Raw genomic sequence first — 16594 nt, forward strand, 5'->3', positions numbered from 1 at the left:
AATTGGGCCAAACACACTGTATTTAGTGAATGCCAGCAGAATCTAAATCTTTAAGTTAAACTGCAATGGGGGTAATGTACATTGACTCACAATCTTAAATGAGCCTAAAGGAGAACATCATTTGGCTTTATAGACAGTAAACATGCTTAAATTATTTATTCATTTAAGGGGAAAACTGTCCATTTGGACCACACATTCAGAAAAGATGAAATAAAGGTTATTGTCTTCTCAATCCACTGGAGTGAAAGCACAGTGCAATACATCGGCATTTACCTCACATATAATTAGAAATTTATCTAAATAGCCAACACATCAGTAGACCACTTCAGGGAGAAAGAAAGTGAATCCCTTAAGAAAACCAATGGCAGTTGGCAGACTTACACCCATGACTCATTTTAGATGGCAAGGAAAAAGACTAAATTAGCCAGAACAAATGAGGCAAATAAACTGTTGAATTTGAATATAGTAATTCCCCACCCCTGCTTATCTGCAGGGGTTATATTCTAAGATTTCCAGAGGATGCCTGCATTCACGAATAGTACTGAACCTTATTTATAATATGTTTTTCTTATACACAACTATGATGAAGTTTAATTTATAAATGAGGCACATTAAGAGATTAACAACAATACCTAATAATAAAATAGAATAATTACAACATACTGTAACAAAAGTTATGTGAAGATGGTCTCTCTCTCAAAATATATTACTATACCCCTTCTTGTGAAAATGCCTACACGATGAGAAAAAGTGAAGTGAATGATGTAGACATCATGACATAATGTTAGGCTACTATTGACCTTCTAACAATAGTCAGAAGGACAACCATCTACCTCTGGACTGTTGCTGACTATAGGCAACTGTAATCACAGAAAGTGAAGCTGAGGATCAAGAGGAACTACTTTACTAGTTTTGAAGCTGAATGTGTAATTTTGAGCCTTAGATTACCCAATAGTTAAAAAAAAAAAAGACTGTTGTATAGGATTATTGAATTGGTTAAATGAAATAATCCATGGAAAGCAATTATCCTAATAACTGACACATAAGCCAGAGCTCAGTAATTGTTAGCTTAAGAAAGGTACTGAGATCAGAAGCTTCCTTATTTATTAAAGAAAGTGTAAATCTCATATTTCACTCAGACAGTAGAACTGGAAACGCATTACCAAATGCTATTGTTGAAGCCCAATGAACAAAAACTAGAGCATATATGAATGTAGTTGGCTTTACTCAAAAACATCCTGGACTTAAATTTTTTTCTTGAGATACATTCCCATCCCCCTCCCAAAGTGATGAAGGAAAAAGGGAAAGCTCATCAAGTAACAATATGCACATTACAGAGAAATCATCAGGAAATCAGAAATAAGAGGGTGCCTGGGTGTCTCAGTCAGTTAAACGTCCAGCTCTTGATTTCAGCTCAGGTCATGATCTCATGGGTCTTGAGATCAAGTCCCACATTGGGCTCTGCACTCAATGGGGTGTCTGCTTGAAGATTCTCTACCTCTGCCTTACCCTCCAGTCATGCATGCATTTTCTCTTTCTCAAATAAATAAATCTTTAAAAAAAAAAAAAGGAAAATAAAATATCTAAATATGGACTTCCACATTATTCAACACAAATATCATAAGGAAAAAAGTCAACCTAGGTCATTATTTTATTGGCGGGCCTTCAGATAGAAATATACTTAAACCATGCACAAAAAGAATAGAGCAATCTTATTTTAAAAATCTTTCAGAGAAAAAAGATTCTCTAGCTTTCACCAGCAAGATATGCCAATATATGACTTTACTGTTAGCAAACTCTTCTTTGTAACTATCTTAATTTCCTCATGCATCTGTTTCAGCTTCTTCACCTATCTCCAGTAAAAACAGAGAAAAATTGACATGCCTTTTTTTATTTGTGATATTTATCTTGAAGAGTAATTACCTAGTCTTAGTCTTCTTGTAACCACATTCCTTGGTATCCCTTAAATGTCAAATGTAATGAAACGTATCAGAAAGTATTCAATTCTATCAGTAAAGAGGACATATCTAAACAAATAATGCTTAATACATTTGGTAAAATTTATACACTCGTGTTCTCAGCAGCATTATTTACAATAGCTAAAAGGTGGAAGCAACTTAAGTGTCCGTGGATGAGTGGATAATCAAAATGTGATATATACATATAAAGGCATTCTCTTTTGGCCATAAGAAGAAAGGAAATTCTGACTCGAGTTATATGGATGAACCTTGAGGACATTATGCTAAGTGAAATAAGCCAGATACAAAAGGCTGAATACTGTGCAATTCCACTCTTATGAGGTACATAGAATACTCAAATTCATAGAAACAGAAAATATAATGGTTGTTGACAGGGGCAATGGGGTGAAGGGAGGGAGGGTTGGGGAACGAAGAGTTATTTTTTTAATGAGTACAGAGATTCAGTTTTGCAAGATGAGAAAAGTTGTGGAGATGGATGATGATAATGGTAGCATAAGAATATGAATGTACTAAATGCCACTGAAATGTATACTTAAAATGGCTAAAATGATAACTTTATGTTATGTATATTTTACCACAATTTTTAAAAAGAAAAAACATGCGGTAATGTATTTGCCATCACATCCATCGATAAAGTAAACAAAATTCAGAAGTATTTGAACATAACACTCTTGAAATATGGGGCAGAAAAATCTGGCCTTGAGCAGTATTTCAAGAGTTAGTGTCATAGTTATTAACAGTTCTCTACACATCTTAACCTCAAATTCATCAAAATAAACCTAGGAGTTTTTTATATAAAAGTTTTTTCACTTTTTAAAGAGACTTACGAATAGCTGTACTTTATAGATTCTGAATCCTACAAAGGCATTCACCATCTCTATAAAGGAGATAGTTATTTCAAATTGTAACTTGGTTCTATAATAAACTGCTAGTTTTTGGAAAACAAGGTCTAAAACCCCATCTCACCTTCCACGGTGGTCTCCTCACCACTTAAGGGAATACTAAAGCCATCCTCATACTCTGCAGTCACATTGACTAAGTAGAGGGTCTCTGGCTTCAGGTTGCTGAGAATGACACTGGTGCTGGACGCCGGCTCCACCACTGTAACCTCATCATCCCCAGTAGCTTCCTTGTAGGTGATGTGGTACGAAAACACATTTTCTCCAGCAGGAGACCAGTTAGTTTTGAAACTGTGAGAAGTTGTCTCAGAAAAACTAAGATCCTTTGGAGGCACATAAGCTATTAAAAAAAAAAAAAAAAAAACGGACACAGTTAAAAATGTTTAAATCTATAAAGCAAAAATGGACCTGATGACTATGTTTCTGAAATGGCTTATGTTCATTGGGGGAATAGTCATGGAGAAAAATGTACTGAGTAAATATTCCACATAAGACCACTGAAAGAAGGCCTCTCATTTACAACCCTACCAGGAAGTCTTGATCATTTGTCTTGACCATTAACAATACTAAGTTACACTGTTTAAATGATTAATTAAAATTTAATTTGAATTGGGTTTCTAAACACAAAGCAGTAATGGAATGGTCCTGCCTGCAACTAGAATATTTAAATAGTAACAGACCTAAAATGAACCAGCAATACTTTCCCATTAATCTTTGGCAATCAGATATTAACTTTTAGTGGTAGACAGTATTTCAAATTAATGATTAAGGAATTCTTCCTAACAAAAGAATGGTCATGAGACAAAATCATAGAAGAGCCGATGTTTAAGGCACACTGCTCTGTTGAATTGGAAAGACAGGAGAGTGTGACATTATCAACAAATCAGAGCAGTACCTATGAACCCTGGGTGACTGGAAGTGATAGTAAGTGTTACAGCACTAGAACAGTTAAGGAAGACTTAATGAAAGAGATGGGACTGTTCACTGAAGTTTGACAAATAGAACTTGAACAAATGAAGAAATGAGATTAAGGAATTCCAGCTGTGAGGAACGATGCCCACAATTGGTCCAGGAAAGGGAATGCATAAGATGAATTCAAAGTTCTAGGACTATGTTCTCATCACCTTTATTACAAAGGACTTGGGTCACCATCCACTACATAGAGGACACTCAGCTAGGGGTTGTTGTATTGAATATGACAAATAGGTGTGATCAAGCTGGTGCCCAGCCCTACTTAAGGGTCTAAGATCAAAAACATCTAATGACTCCTGGTAAATAACTTTTTCACTACATGAGCCATACCCAGGAAAAAGTCATATTTCAGAGCTAAATAAACTAAGCTCAATAGATTTATAAATATAGGAAAGTTACTTCTTCCTGTATCTGAAAGGAAACGGAGAAGCATATTATCCAACAATTTTAGAACCAAAAATGCTTTGTTCATGAAGAGATCATTTTGGCTCTACAAAGTCTACTAACCTTTTTTCTTTATAGCTGCCAATTCTTGCTCAATTCTAAGGCAGATAGACTGTGTGAGTTCAAAAGATATTCTCTGAAAAGCATCGAAATCTTCCACTGTGAACACATGTGTCTCAGCAGGAGGAGAAGCAATAGCTTCCAACTCTGAGCGAACAGCATCCTTGACACCAACTGCAAAGATTTCCACATCTGAATTCCTTAGTTTTATAGCAGGATCTCTGAAAGCATCTGAAGATTTCCCATCAGTGATAAGAATCATGACCTTTGGTACGTTGCCTCTTGAACCCTTGCTAGGCACAAATATTTTCTCTCTGACATAAGTCATTGCTTTCCCAGTGTTTGTAGATCCTCCTCTGTAGGGGAAGGTGTTTATTGCTTCAATTATATCTTCAACTTTGGTGAATTTTTTCAAAGTGAACTCAGTATGAGGATCCCGGCTGTACTGGACAAGACTTATCTGTACCCTATTTGGTGAAATCTCAAAACTTTTTACGAGAACTTCCAGAAAGGCTCTAACTTTAACAAAGTTTGCAATCCCAATGCTATAGGAGCCATCAACCAAAAACACAATATCGGCTTTTATATCCACACCACGTGAGCATTCTGTGAAAAGAAAAAAGTCCATTAAAGTTCAACAAATATAAATTAATCACTAAATATAGATACCTGGTTTTCTTAATAAGCACACTTATTTAAAAGAAAACTATTAAAAATATTTTAAAACTAAACCTGAACCAGTAAGACATACTGTCCAATGGACAATCGCATATACTAAACCCAATGATAGACCTATTCACTTACCCACTTGAACTTTCATTGGCTGAGTCTTCTCCATTATTGAAATGGGTTCACTGGATGTCAGTCCCTTCATGGCAGAAATACTGATCTGGTATTCTGTGTCTGCTGAAAGGTCACGAACACTGAGTGTGGTGGTCTGAGGACCCACACTGAGAGCGTGCTGTCGGCTTCCAGCTGTCATTGGTGTAAGAAGGACTTTATAGCCAGTCACTGGACTAGGAGATGGACTCCAACTTAGCTTAATGTATTTTGATGAGACTTCTGTGGCAACCAAATTTGAAGGAGGTTCAATAACTGCAAAGTAACAAGCCAAACAGTGACTAAAAACAGTGAGATGCAGGGGCACCTGGCCTACAGAACTGGAGGAGCATATGTCTCTTGATCTAGGGGTCATAGGTTCAAGCCCACGTTGTTTATAGAGAATAAATAAATAAATAATAACTACAGTGAGATGCAACCCTTAGGTTTGGACAATCAATTCTCCTTATCCAAATTAATCAAGAATTAGTCTAGAAGAGCTGCCTAGTTCCAACTCTCTACTTCCACCTATACCTATCCACAACCAAAAGAAACTCAGTGCCTGATTTTTAGTCTGGGCACTGAGAAAATTAGGGGAAAAGAACGTTGTTGGGAGACATTAATAATAAGATGTCTGATGTATAATTCTGTGGAACCAAGATTTCCATTTTGGTTTTGATATTTTATTCATTGTCTTTATTCTTAGGTATCAAAGTAGGCACTTGATAAATATCTGTTAAATCAATTACTTACTCAATTCTTTTTCTCTTTTAATGATACTATAAAGGCTAAAATATAATCTTTAAAAGACACTTCATAGTACAGTAAGAAAGATAAAGGATTCAGCAGCTCTTAAACAAGTTCTTCTAATTTTAGAAAATTTTATTCTCACTTATTTCAAGCCAAGGAAAAAATGTTCATAATGCCACCAAGAGTGACTCAATGTTTTATAACATGTACACTAACAAGGAAATATTGATCATCTAAAACATTTCTATCCTTATGCAATGTAGAATCTAGTGAGGTACTTAACAGATAATATGACAGTGAGGTACTTAACAGGTAATATGAAGTATTTTAAGATACTTCAGATCAAATTTTCACACTTTTACATTTGTCAATGGAAGCAACTTCCCAGAATATACAGTTCCTTTTTCTAAAATTGAAATTACATTTCATACTGTAAGAAGTGGATGATCAAACAGGCACAAATTTCCTCATGGCCTCTTCAAAAAGGTAATCATATGGAGTGCATAAAAATGATTTCTAAAAAGTGACAAGTGGTGGGAGCAGGGAGAAACAACAGATGTGCCAACTGGATGTTTGGCCAAAACTTTTGAGTGACACAGAGATAAAGCCGCGGACCAAACCAGGAAGGAAGAGAGGCCCCAAGGAGCACAGTGAACACCTGCAAAGCAGCCCCATGCCCTATGCAAGCCAAGTTCAAACAGTGGCAGGATGGACATTTGGTCTATCCCACACATGCACCCCAGGGAAGACAGGGCAGCATTAGAATGTTTAAAAAACTAAGTAAAGAGAGGTTAATCGGGAGAAAGTGGGGTGAGGGGATCAATTTTGTAATCACATAGAGCAAAAGAATCAGACATTAGGCAGTAAAACAAAAGAAAGGCTTGGAGCCCATGAAGTAATGAGAAGGGGTTCTGAAACAGAACTACAGCCCTCGAATGTTGCCAAAATACTTGGGGTTTGGAGATTAAAGAGTTTATAAGACTGAAGAAGTAGCTATTTAGAACTTATCTTTAATCCCTTGTCAATTCTCAGGCTAAGAGAAGAACAATCATGGAAATTGTGACTTTTTAATGGCCAAAAGGATGTTTATGAAATGTCCTCTGAAATGTCTTTTCTTTCTCCCATGTATTTAGAAGCAATAACTGATAAAAATGGGAAGATTTTCCAGATGTGGAAGGATCAAACTGACTGATCCTTGAAGTATTTTTTAAAAACTTTGAAAACATGCAGAGAATGATGATAGAAAACCCTTTTGTTTCACCAGTGAGAGAACACTGTTTCTCACTAGCTGATGTTGCTGAATGTTAAGATACATGTCTGCCCAGCCTGTCATTGTTTACTTCAGAGTGTAAGGCCATTAAAGCAAGTACATGGAGAGCATGATTATGGACATTCAACGTGCACAAAATCGTCACAGAGAAAAAGAACAAGTCAAACGTGTCCAAAAAAGATTTTTAAGAACTTTATCATGATATAAATGTTTTACTTCATGTTCTACCGAGGGAGGGGGAACAATGCAAATGATAAGTTGAGTTACTAAAAAGCCATATGATGGAGTATACACCTGGAGAATCACCAGATGTGTTTGAGTAAATGTGCCTACTTTTAGAATACCTGTAAAGCTATAAATGCTACCAAATAATGGAAAAGGCGAACACAGGGGAACACTGAACCATTCACTCACCTTCTTCTCCACTAACCAATTCACCAAGTTGTTCGTCAACACCAGAGCACACCTGGGAGATGATCTCATTCTGAATATCCACAATTGCATCAAAGTTGGCCACGTTGAAAACATGGTTTAATGAAGGCGTGGAGGCGATTTGTTTGAGTTCTTTTGCATCTGCAGCTTTAATGCCTTCAAAAACAAAAGGACAAGGATATATATTGGAAAGAAAAACGTGCTGAATTAGGGAAGTTCTTTGCCTTCTCAGTCCTTCGAAAGTAAAGCCATTTGTAAATCCTTATGTAGTCATAAATCAGAATTGCTTGGCTTCATAACGAACGTGCAATTGGTCAAATGACAAAGTCATTTTATAATTTCATAGAAAGTGGCTGGCCAGAAAGGAAAATGAATGGTTAATAAAACAGAGCAGGCTCTCATCTCAACCCTGCCATCATTTGCCCCTGCCATCTGTAAAGATAATACTTTTTTTTTCTTCCAGAGTCCTGAATGACCTGGAACCCTCCAAATTCTTCAAGTATTACATAATACAGGAAACACATCTAAAAAAGCACTTAATGATAATACAAGGAGGATCTTTATTAGAATCATTGGTCCAGCACTCTTTTAAAAGGAGAGGGCTGGCAAAAATATGAATACCACCTCACAATGCATAGGCTAAGGGAGTTATGTATTAAGAGAAATACATAAGCAGAATTTTTACTCAAAAGATGACATGGTTTAACACTACACTATGAAATGCACTAAACACTTCTAATAGCATCTTTCTTTAAGGAACGTACCTTTCTTGTTCATAAGCATTAATTATTGAGGTATGTCGAGAGCAAAAATACTTAACCAAACGTGACCTACCCAAAGAGAAAACTTCAACCCCAATATTTCGAAGCTCTCTTGCTGGGATTTCCACTTCATCCTGGGATTTGCCATCCGTAATAATAATTGCCACTTTAGGAAAGCCAACTCTTGCTCCAGCAGATTCCGTGAAAGTATTTTTAATTAAGTAATCAATGGCATCCCCTGAAGTGAAAAAAAAACATGTTCGTTCACTCCTTACTATAATATTTTGCCAAAGTCAAAAACCATGTGATTATTCTCAAAATTATTTAACATGTTAAAATTGTGCAATGCACAATTTCTTTCCCATACAGCTATTTCATTTATTTTCAACAATAACAAAATTTGTAAAATCATACCTGTCATTGTGTTGCCACCTTTGTATGGAATTCTTTTAATTGCAGCCAGAAGCTCATCCCTTTGGTAGTACTGATTTAAGTTAAATTCAGTCCTGGTATCAGAGCTGTACTGAACAACTCCAACCCTTGTCTTCTCTTCCCCAATGTCAAAAGCAGACACAAGAGCACCAATAAAGTCTAAAATGTATTTAAAATTATTTCTTCCCACACTCCATGAGCCATCCACGAGGAACACTAGATCAGTCCAGGCACTGACAGAGCATTCTGAAATACATTTGATATATTTTTAAATGATGTATTCTTAACTCTATCCATCCTTAACAAATACAAACTCACATTGAAAAACTATGGTCTCCTTAAATCATTTTGTTCATTAGAACATATTCACATTGTTCTTCACCCACAACTGATATGCACAAAAGAATATATCATTTTATTAACAAACACAGAAGCATTTTCAGTGCCTTCACTAAGATGGATTTATGGAACTATATGGCTCATAATTAGTATATAAGACTTTGTGCAAGAAGAGATAAATAGATACATGACCTACTCTCCAAGAACATGTGACTGAAGTATTCATGCTATCAACCTATTTTTATAAAGGACATCCTTTTCCTTTTCTCTCCAAGTACAAATTACACAAAACATCTGGGATACATACAAAATAAGCAGTGTCTTCATTCCTTGATATTTAGCAATAAATACAAAACAATTGCTGTCTTATTCAAGCAGATGTAGTTAAGCAGAAGGAAAGGGAAAATCTTTTAAAATTCTGCATTTTAGAACGCAATTGTCTAACTAAAGTTTGCAGTGACTTAGTCTAGAGGGTTAATAGAATCTAACAGAAGTAAAAAGAAGCATAAGCATAGGGGCACGTGGGCAGCTCAGTCATTTAACCCTCTACCTTCAGCTCTGGTCATGATCCCAGAGTCCTGGGACCCAGAAAGGAGCATTGGGCTCCCTGCTCAATAAGGAGTCTGCTTCTCCCTCTCTCTCTGCTCCCCCCAACCCCTCCCACCAGATCCTGCTCTCTCACTCTCTCTCTCAAATAAATAAATAAAATCTTTAAAAAAAAAGATGTAAAAAGAAGTATAAATATGATATAAGATAGTCAAAATATCTTATTGTCCTAATTACCAGTGTATTTAAATTTGACACCTAAAACCTACTTTTACAAAACAAAGAATAGAAAAACATTTCAGTTCAAAAGTAAAAAAGGCACATTATATCTTTAAATTACTTAAATGCTTTTATAAATGAACACCTGTGTCTTTCCTTTTCTCTGCAGTCAGAATGAAAACAGGCTGATTTTCATGAAAATCTGTATTTGAAAGGCAACACAAAGTGAATTTTTTGAAGATGTTTTCATCCTTATAAGTCAGCTGGTGAATAAAAAAAGAAATACTTGGCTACAAAGAGAAGGAAAGGGTCTTGGAAAATTTTGGAGCTAAATACAAGTTGTGTGCTTAAATAATTTTTGCATACCATTTAATGGGCCCATTTAAGTCTATTGATTGGTCAATATTTGCTATGATGCTTTGATTTAGAATAAATATTGATGGTTCAGGAAAAATATTAGCATTGTAACTACTACAAAGTTCATTGTAGATTATTAGATATAGGAAAGAATGATGAACAGGCATTTGTAAGGAAAAATTCTAGGTAAAGGGGACTTTGTATTCAAATCCTTTTGCTGTCCTCCTGGTCATAAATCCAACTTTTATAAGTAGCAAATTAGAAGTCCAAGAAGCCTCTTAAGGGTTTCCCAGTAAGTCAGACAAAACAATAGAACACAAAGGAGGCTAGAAATTGCCAAAACTAGACTGAATAAAATTCCTTTTGTTTGGTTATGAGTGCACCAAGGATCATTGGGTATCTTATTTTGTTTGGGGTTGGGCTCCCAACTGTATATTACAAAGAACACTGTGAACAGCGTTGTTTTTCGTGACTTTTTCTTTTCTAATTTGTCGTTTTTCATGACTTTTTCTTTTCTAATTTGTCTCCATGATTCTTTGTGGGGGTGAAATAACAATAGAGGTGGTGCAAGAATGTATCAGAATGACCGGGGGAGTTGTTTTAAACTGGATAAGGCTCCACTTCCATCTCTCACCCCGCTGGGTACCAGAAACCAGCTCCCCAACATCCTCTCTGAAAAATGTATATATCCTTTAGATATGTGAAGACCCACATGTTACTAGAGCTGTCTTACACAGACACTGGAAATGGTGACACTGACATCAATGAAAGGCATGCAAATACTCTAGAGGTGAGCATAACACAGCCAGAGATTTGGGAATATATTTCCATGGCAAGAAATTCTTCAAACATAAGGAGGGCATCTCTCTGGTATTCTAGCTTTATATTCCCCATATAGCCCTATTTCTATTAGTTTGTCTTTGAGAAATGAGTTAAGTCTAGTGGTAAGCTTTTGTTTTTCACCTAGTGCCAAAATCCTACCAAAACAAACAAATGAACAAACACAAAAAAAGATGGATACACACCAATATACAGTTTACTCCCAGTATAATGAATATTTACTAAATGGAATGAAAAACTGACTAGAAACTCAAAATGTAGGTAGTACAACCTGTTTTGTCAGATATTACTATTATATTGCCCATATTACTTCTAGATAACACCTATAGAAGTTAATATAGGAATAAAATCAAAGTATGCATATACTTGGAACATCTCCTTTACGTTACATTTATTACTTCTATAAATCCAAGCAAAAATATTAAGGGAAATACTTACTTTGTATCTCTGGTTTTCCAGGTTTCTTCTCACCTGGCTTTGTCGGACCACCTGTTTGAACTGAGTCAAAACTTGATTATTACAAAAAGAAATGAACCTGTACAAATACTTCCTAAAAATATAAGTATGTTGTTTTCCCACTACTGTCTTTCAAACGTATGATCCATGCCCAGCTGCTTAGAGAATACTGCCAAATAAGCCATGCCTTACAAATTACTTGTGGTGAGGTTTTAGCTATATTTCAAAAAGACAGTGATATTGTAGGCTGGCAAAGTTTAATGTTTTTAATAGTTTTCACTCATAATGTTCCTGCTGCTTCCAAAGACTAGGGTTGTAAATCAAGAATGAATTATTAACATCCACAAATACCTAGGTTCATAGGAAGAATATTTAATACTGATACAAAGCAACTCTGCATAATAGATTAAATCTGAAAGCTGGAGATGTCTCCAGCAAAATTAAAAGCATAAAGGTACTTTATATGTGTGCTTACTTGTTAGTTGTCCTATAACAGGTACACTTTCCTCTACTTCATCATATGAAGTAATTGTCACCACATACTCTATTTCAGGTATAAGGTCTGATAATAAAGTTTCAGTGGTACTAGCTGCAAGGGTAAATTCTTTAGTGGGCCCATCTGGAAATACAGAAAGGAAAATATGAATGGAATAAACTATCTTTCACATATAACATGACACAATATAATATCATTCCCAGATATACTCAAAATCTAAAAAATTAAATATATATACATTTTTTCAGAACATCCAAACACTATCTTCATTATCTTCTTCTCTCTTCTGAAACCAAAACTTTGAAATTCTATAAATGGACTGGCATAAATGTCCATAAATGGACTTTAGTTAATGATAATCATATTTAATATTTGTTTGAGGACTCAAGGTTTCCTCTGGGATAAAGATACATCAGAATATCAAACCAAAATTTCCCATTGTTTCTGAAGGTAAATGGTAGATAACAAAATTATCTCATAAATGAGACCCAAAAAACCCCCAGAAAATAACTTAATTTTAAATTATGTCCTGGAGAAGAGCGAAGAAAGGTTATTAGGGGATGAAAATCAACTCAAGAACAACAAACACCATAAGCTGAAATTAAGCTGTAGTGGGAAGCAGTCTGGACAATGCATTCTCCATCCTCAAAAGGTTGTATATATTAATAGGTAGCCACAGTCCTCTCAGTTGACTTAACTAGATATCAAACATTTCAAAATACCATGTACTGGGTATGTACTTATATACTGACAGTTATGTACTCCCCTCTACTTCCTACCACCTGACCAGAGTATGTTCATTCTTAATTCAATCAGGAAACAGTATTTCCTAGGGACTAAGAACCTTCTAGGATTTTTAATTTTATTATATTTTCATCAAAACAGAAATAATCAAAAGAAGTAACAGGTAGTATAATAGAAGCCCAAGAAACAGTCCTGGTTTAAGTGTGGAGCATGCAGAACCAACCAGGGCCCCCAAAGGACAAGATACCAGGGCTCTGCTGGGCTGGGTGGTCTCGGTGCCAGTTTGCAGAGTACAGAAGTCAGGAATTCCCATTACGTGGAAACCGATAGAACTGTTTTTCAACAGCTTTATTGCTTTGGAATAAACGAATGAGTTAACTGCAAGTACATTTGGGGAGAAAAGATTCAAAGAAGAAAAAGTAAATTGTTGACCCCTTAAGTTCCCAGATCCTATTAAAAATTTTTTCCCAGTTCTGTGAGAAATTAGCATTTTAAATCATTAGTATTTTTAGAGGCCATAGTGATAAATTATACTGACCTCATCCCTCTCTATTATTGGCCAGATAAGACTTCTTCCTACCACCTGACCAGTGTTAGTGGAAATGGTTATTTTCTTTTTCCATGTTAAAACTGAAAGTTAATCAACAGAGATTAGTTTTCCACACTTGGGCAACATCATAAACACTTAAAGATAACTCCTGAGAACAATCAAAACAAGGTGTTTTGTTGTTGTTGTTTTTCAAAGACTCTTAGCCCAGGATCTGTGGAATCCACCTTGCCAAAGTAAATTCCTGTCTTCCATCATGGCAGCTAACCATTATTCCATATTCCAGAATGTTTCCTGAATACTGAAATGTGCAGGAGACTGGGTAAGGAATTACAACTCACTTCATCACTTGACACTTTAAATATTGAAAAGACTAATTCAAGAAGAATATCAAGAAGTGAGAATCCTATTTTATAAAATCAAATATTACAAGCAATATTCTGACCAGGCCAAAAAAAAAAAAAAAAGTCCACTTTTAATAACAGCAGCTTAGCACAATGAACCATTTTAATAAAACTCAATACTACAAAAATATAATAATGAGTACTAGGCTGGAAATCTGGAGACCTGAGTTTACCAAATATCTGGTGACATTGGTTGAATTCCTAAGGTTTTCTAAATTTCAGCTTTCTCATAATGAAATGGAAGGAGGAGAGAAGACTGGATTATATCATCTTTGATGTCTCTGTTTTAAAACCCCAACATCTCAAAACTTACCTGTTGTAGGGTCCACTGTTATTCTGTAACCCACAATTGGATCAGCTGGTCTTGCCCATGACATATGAACAGTATTTTCATCTATTATTTTAAAATTCAAGTCTGAAGGTGGGTCAACTGCAAAAGAGAGAGTTGAGATCAAATATATTTTCCAATTCACAAATTTTCAATTTAATCAATAAAGAATTGTGTTGAGCAAAGCTTACTAAAATTGTCTTTGCATAAATTTGTTTCCAACAAATATAAAAGATATCTTGTTGGATAAGAATAAAATTAAAAGCTGACAAGATATGACAAAACATCAGAGAGTATACATATTATAGAAGACAGCACAAAACACTTTTGATTCTTGAGTTGCTAGGTCATCCAAGAATGGCCAGCAAAATCAAGCATAATAGAAACATATTTGGATATAAGTACATACAAGTACAATGAAATCACAGATAATAACCACATATGCAAACAATTCACATAACAATTAAAGGGATCTCAATACATGCGGAGAGCATTTTGAACAAGCATGCCAAATCACAACCTGCTTATAACCATAGAAGTTAATTTAGAACATTTACATAGTAGAATTTTTCCCAAAATATGGAAAAGAATCACTGATGCTTTTGATTCTCTGCATCATTGTTGTGCATAATTTTTGTTTGATAGATCTCAGTCTGTGCAGAGATGAAATTTAATGAAAGAGAGAAATCATGGGAAATTTAGCACTGTTATGTTGCACAAGAAAATATACATTTAAATGTATATTACATGGACAAATGTTCACATGGACAAATATTCAAAAATAGTAATAAGGGCTGTTAATTTATAAATATTTAAAAATTATATGTAAACAGTTGTTTATAAAACTAATATTCTGCCTGTTTACACCAATATGCTTGCTGTATGTTTGCCAGGTGTAAACCCACACTGTTATTTTCCTTTGCAGCAGGTATACTCCATACTAGAAATGGCATTTTAGATTAAAATGCCAGTATGGTCCTTTACAAAACAATGGTTAATTATGAAAAGACAACATCAAACCATATGTTTATGGACATTTATTTACAGAACTTAAAGAAAACAGTGAAGAAGGATCAGTGATCTAAAGACATGACTGTGCATAAAAACTTGGAGAAGTCAATGACAGGAATACTTGAAAAGTACAGAAAGAAATAGTTTACATACAAAACTATACAGCTTCATGCATGTGTCAATGAAATGTTGACTTGTTTTTAGTTTCCCACAATGAACGAAAGCCTCCATGTACAATAGTCATTACACAAAGACGTTTCAGAGATATTTTATAATGATATTCTCTCTGCAATGTTCATGCCTCTTCATGCAGCATTGTACTGACTCACTGTCAGTGCATGGTCAATGTGTTATAAATGATTACCCTTGAAGTAGGTCAACAAAGTAAGATGACTAGCAGCCATCCTCTTCTTAAAGTATTTAAGTCTGAAAGTGTTCCTTGTGAGTCAGATTCTTTGCATCTCTTTTGAGGGATTACGATCTCCTTTTAGGTTTTCATAGATGTCAATTGAAATACAGTGGTAGCGTTGAGACACGAGTCACAGAATTTAACTGGGGTTAGGGATCTATGTAATATTAATAGCACATTTAAATGGAAATAAAACAAATTAAGTAAGCAAACATTTGCTTTGAAGAACTGATGCTTCCGACTGTAGGAGATGGCTTCTTATTTTCGTTGGATATACTAGCCACGGAATGAATGTTATTTTCTTACTATCCATACACAGGCAGTGAGATTAGACTATTAATCTACATGCATAGCTTAATTATTCAACATTCTGTTGTCTGTAATCATATTGCAAGGTTTAGCTGGAGTCATCACTTAGTATAACAAGCATGCAACAAATGTTAATAGAACAAGAGTTATTAAGAATATCATTATAAAATATTGTTCCAGTAGCAATGGCTCAGGACAAATTTAATGCAAAGGCAGACACAACTGGCCTGAGCATGCTTTTAAAAAAAATCAGTACATGGAAAAACAGTACCACCAACCTTGCAAGGAAATTGACCTGAAGCAGCGGACATTAGGTTAAAACTGCTGAAGGGCAGCAGCGGCCCACCTTGTTGGTGTCCAAATGACCAGGATTCCAGAAAAACTGAAAAATTGACTGTTGGGAAAAGTCTTTAACATTTCAGAGGATTTTAAGGTGTTCATAGAAAGTCAGATGTGGTACTTGGGAATCAAAAGCAGGAAAGAATGGCCAAGTAGCATGTGTACAACTGAGAACCCACTCCACTTTTCCACTTTGTATCACATGTAAAACCTTCCAGGCTTGCCACTCCATTTGTATGTTTTTTGCTTGTTCATTTCACAAGAAAAGATAACAAGGCAGGTGTGAGTAGGGTCCCATGTCAACTTGATCAATGAGAAACATTTCTTTATTAATTTTGAAAACCTTTTTTTGCATAAAAATAATTCACAACTGCCAACGCATTGTCACAAGCAGTGTCTACCCTGAGACAATGCAGATGCCAGAATATTTCA

At 35.3% G+C, this 16594-nt stretch overlaps 1 protein-coding gene across 1 annotated transcript in view; it reads right to left on the reverse strand.

Moving 5' to 3' along the window:
• The window catches only part of COL12A1 (collagen type XII alpha 1 chain), a 118019-nt gene that overhangs the window by 93038 nt on the left and 8387 nt on the right, over nt 1-16594 (reverse strand). The window contains 9 exon segments of the mRNA XM_032340481.1: nt 2946-3218; nt 4358-4960; nt 5159-5449; nt 7608-7781; nt 8460-8624; nt 8801-9064; nt 11558-11617; nt 12051-12194; nt 14080-14196. Of these exon segments, the coding sequence (XP_032196372.1) occupies nt 2946-3218; nt 4358-4960; nt 5159-5449; nt 7608-7781; nt 8460-8624; nt 8801-9064; nt 11558-11617; nt 12051-12194; nt 14080-14196 (2091 nt within the window).

The sequence above is a fragment of the Mustela erminea genome, chromosome 4 (assembly GCF_009829155.1).
Source record: "Mustela erminea isolate mMusErm1 chromosome 4, mMusErm1.Pri, whole genome shotgun sequence".
In the NCBI taxonomy this organism is placed as follows: domain Eukaryota; kingdom Metazoa; phylum Chordata; class Mammalia; order Carnivora; family Mustelidae; genus Mustela; species Mustela erminea.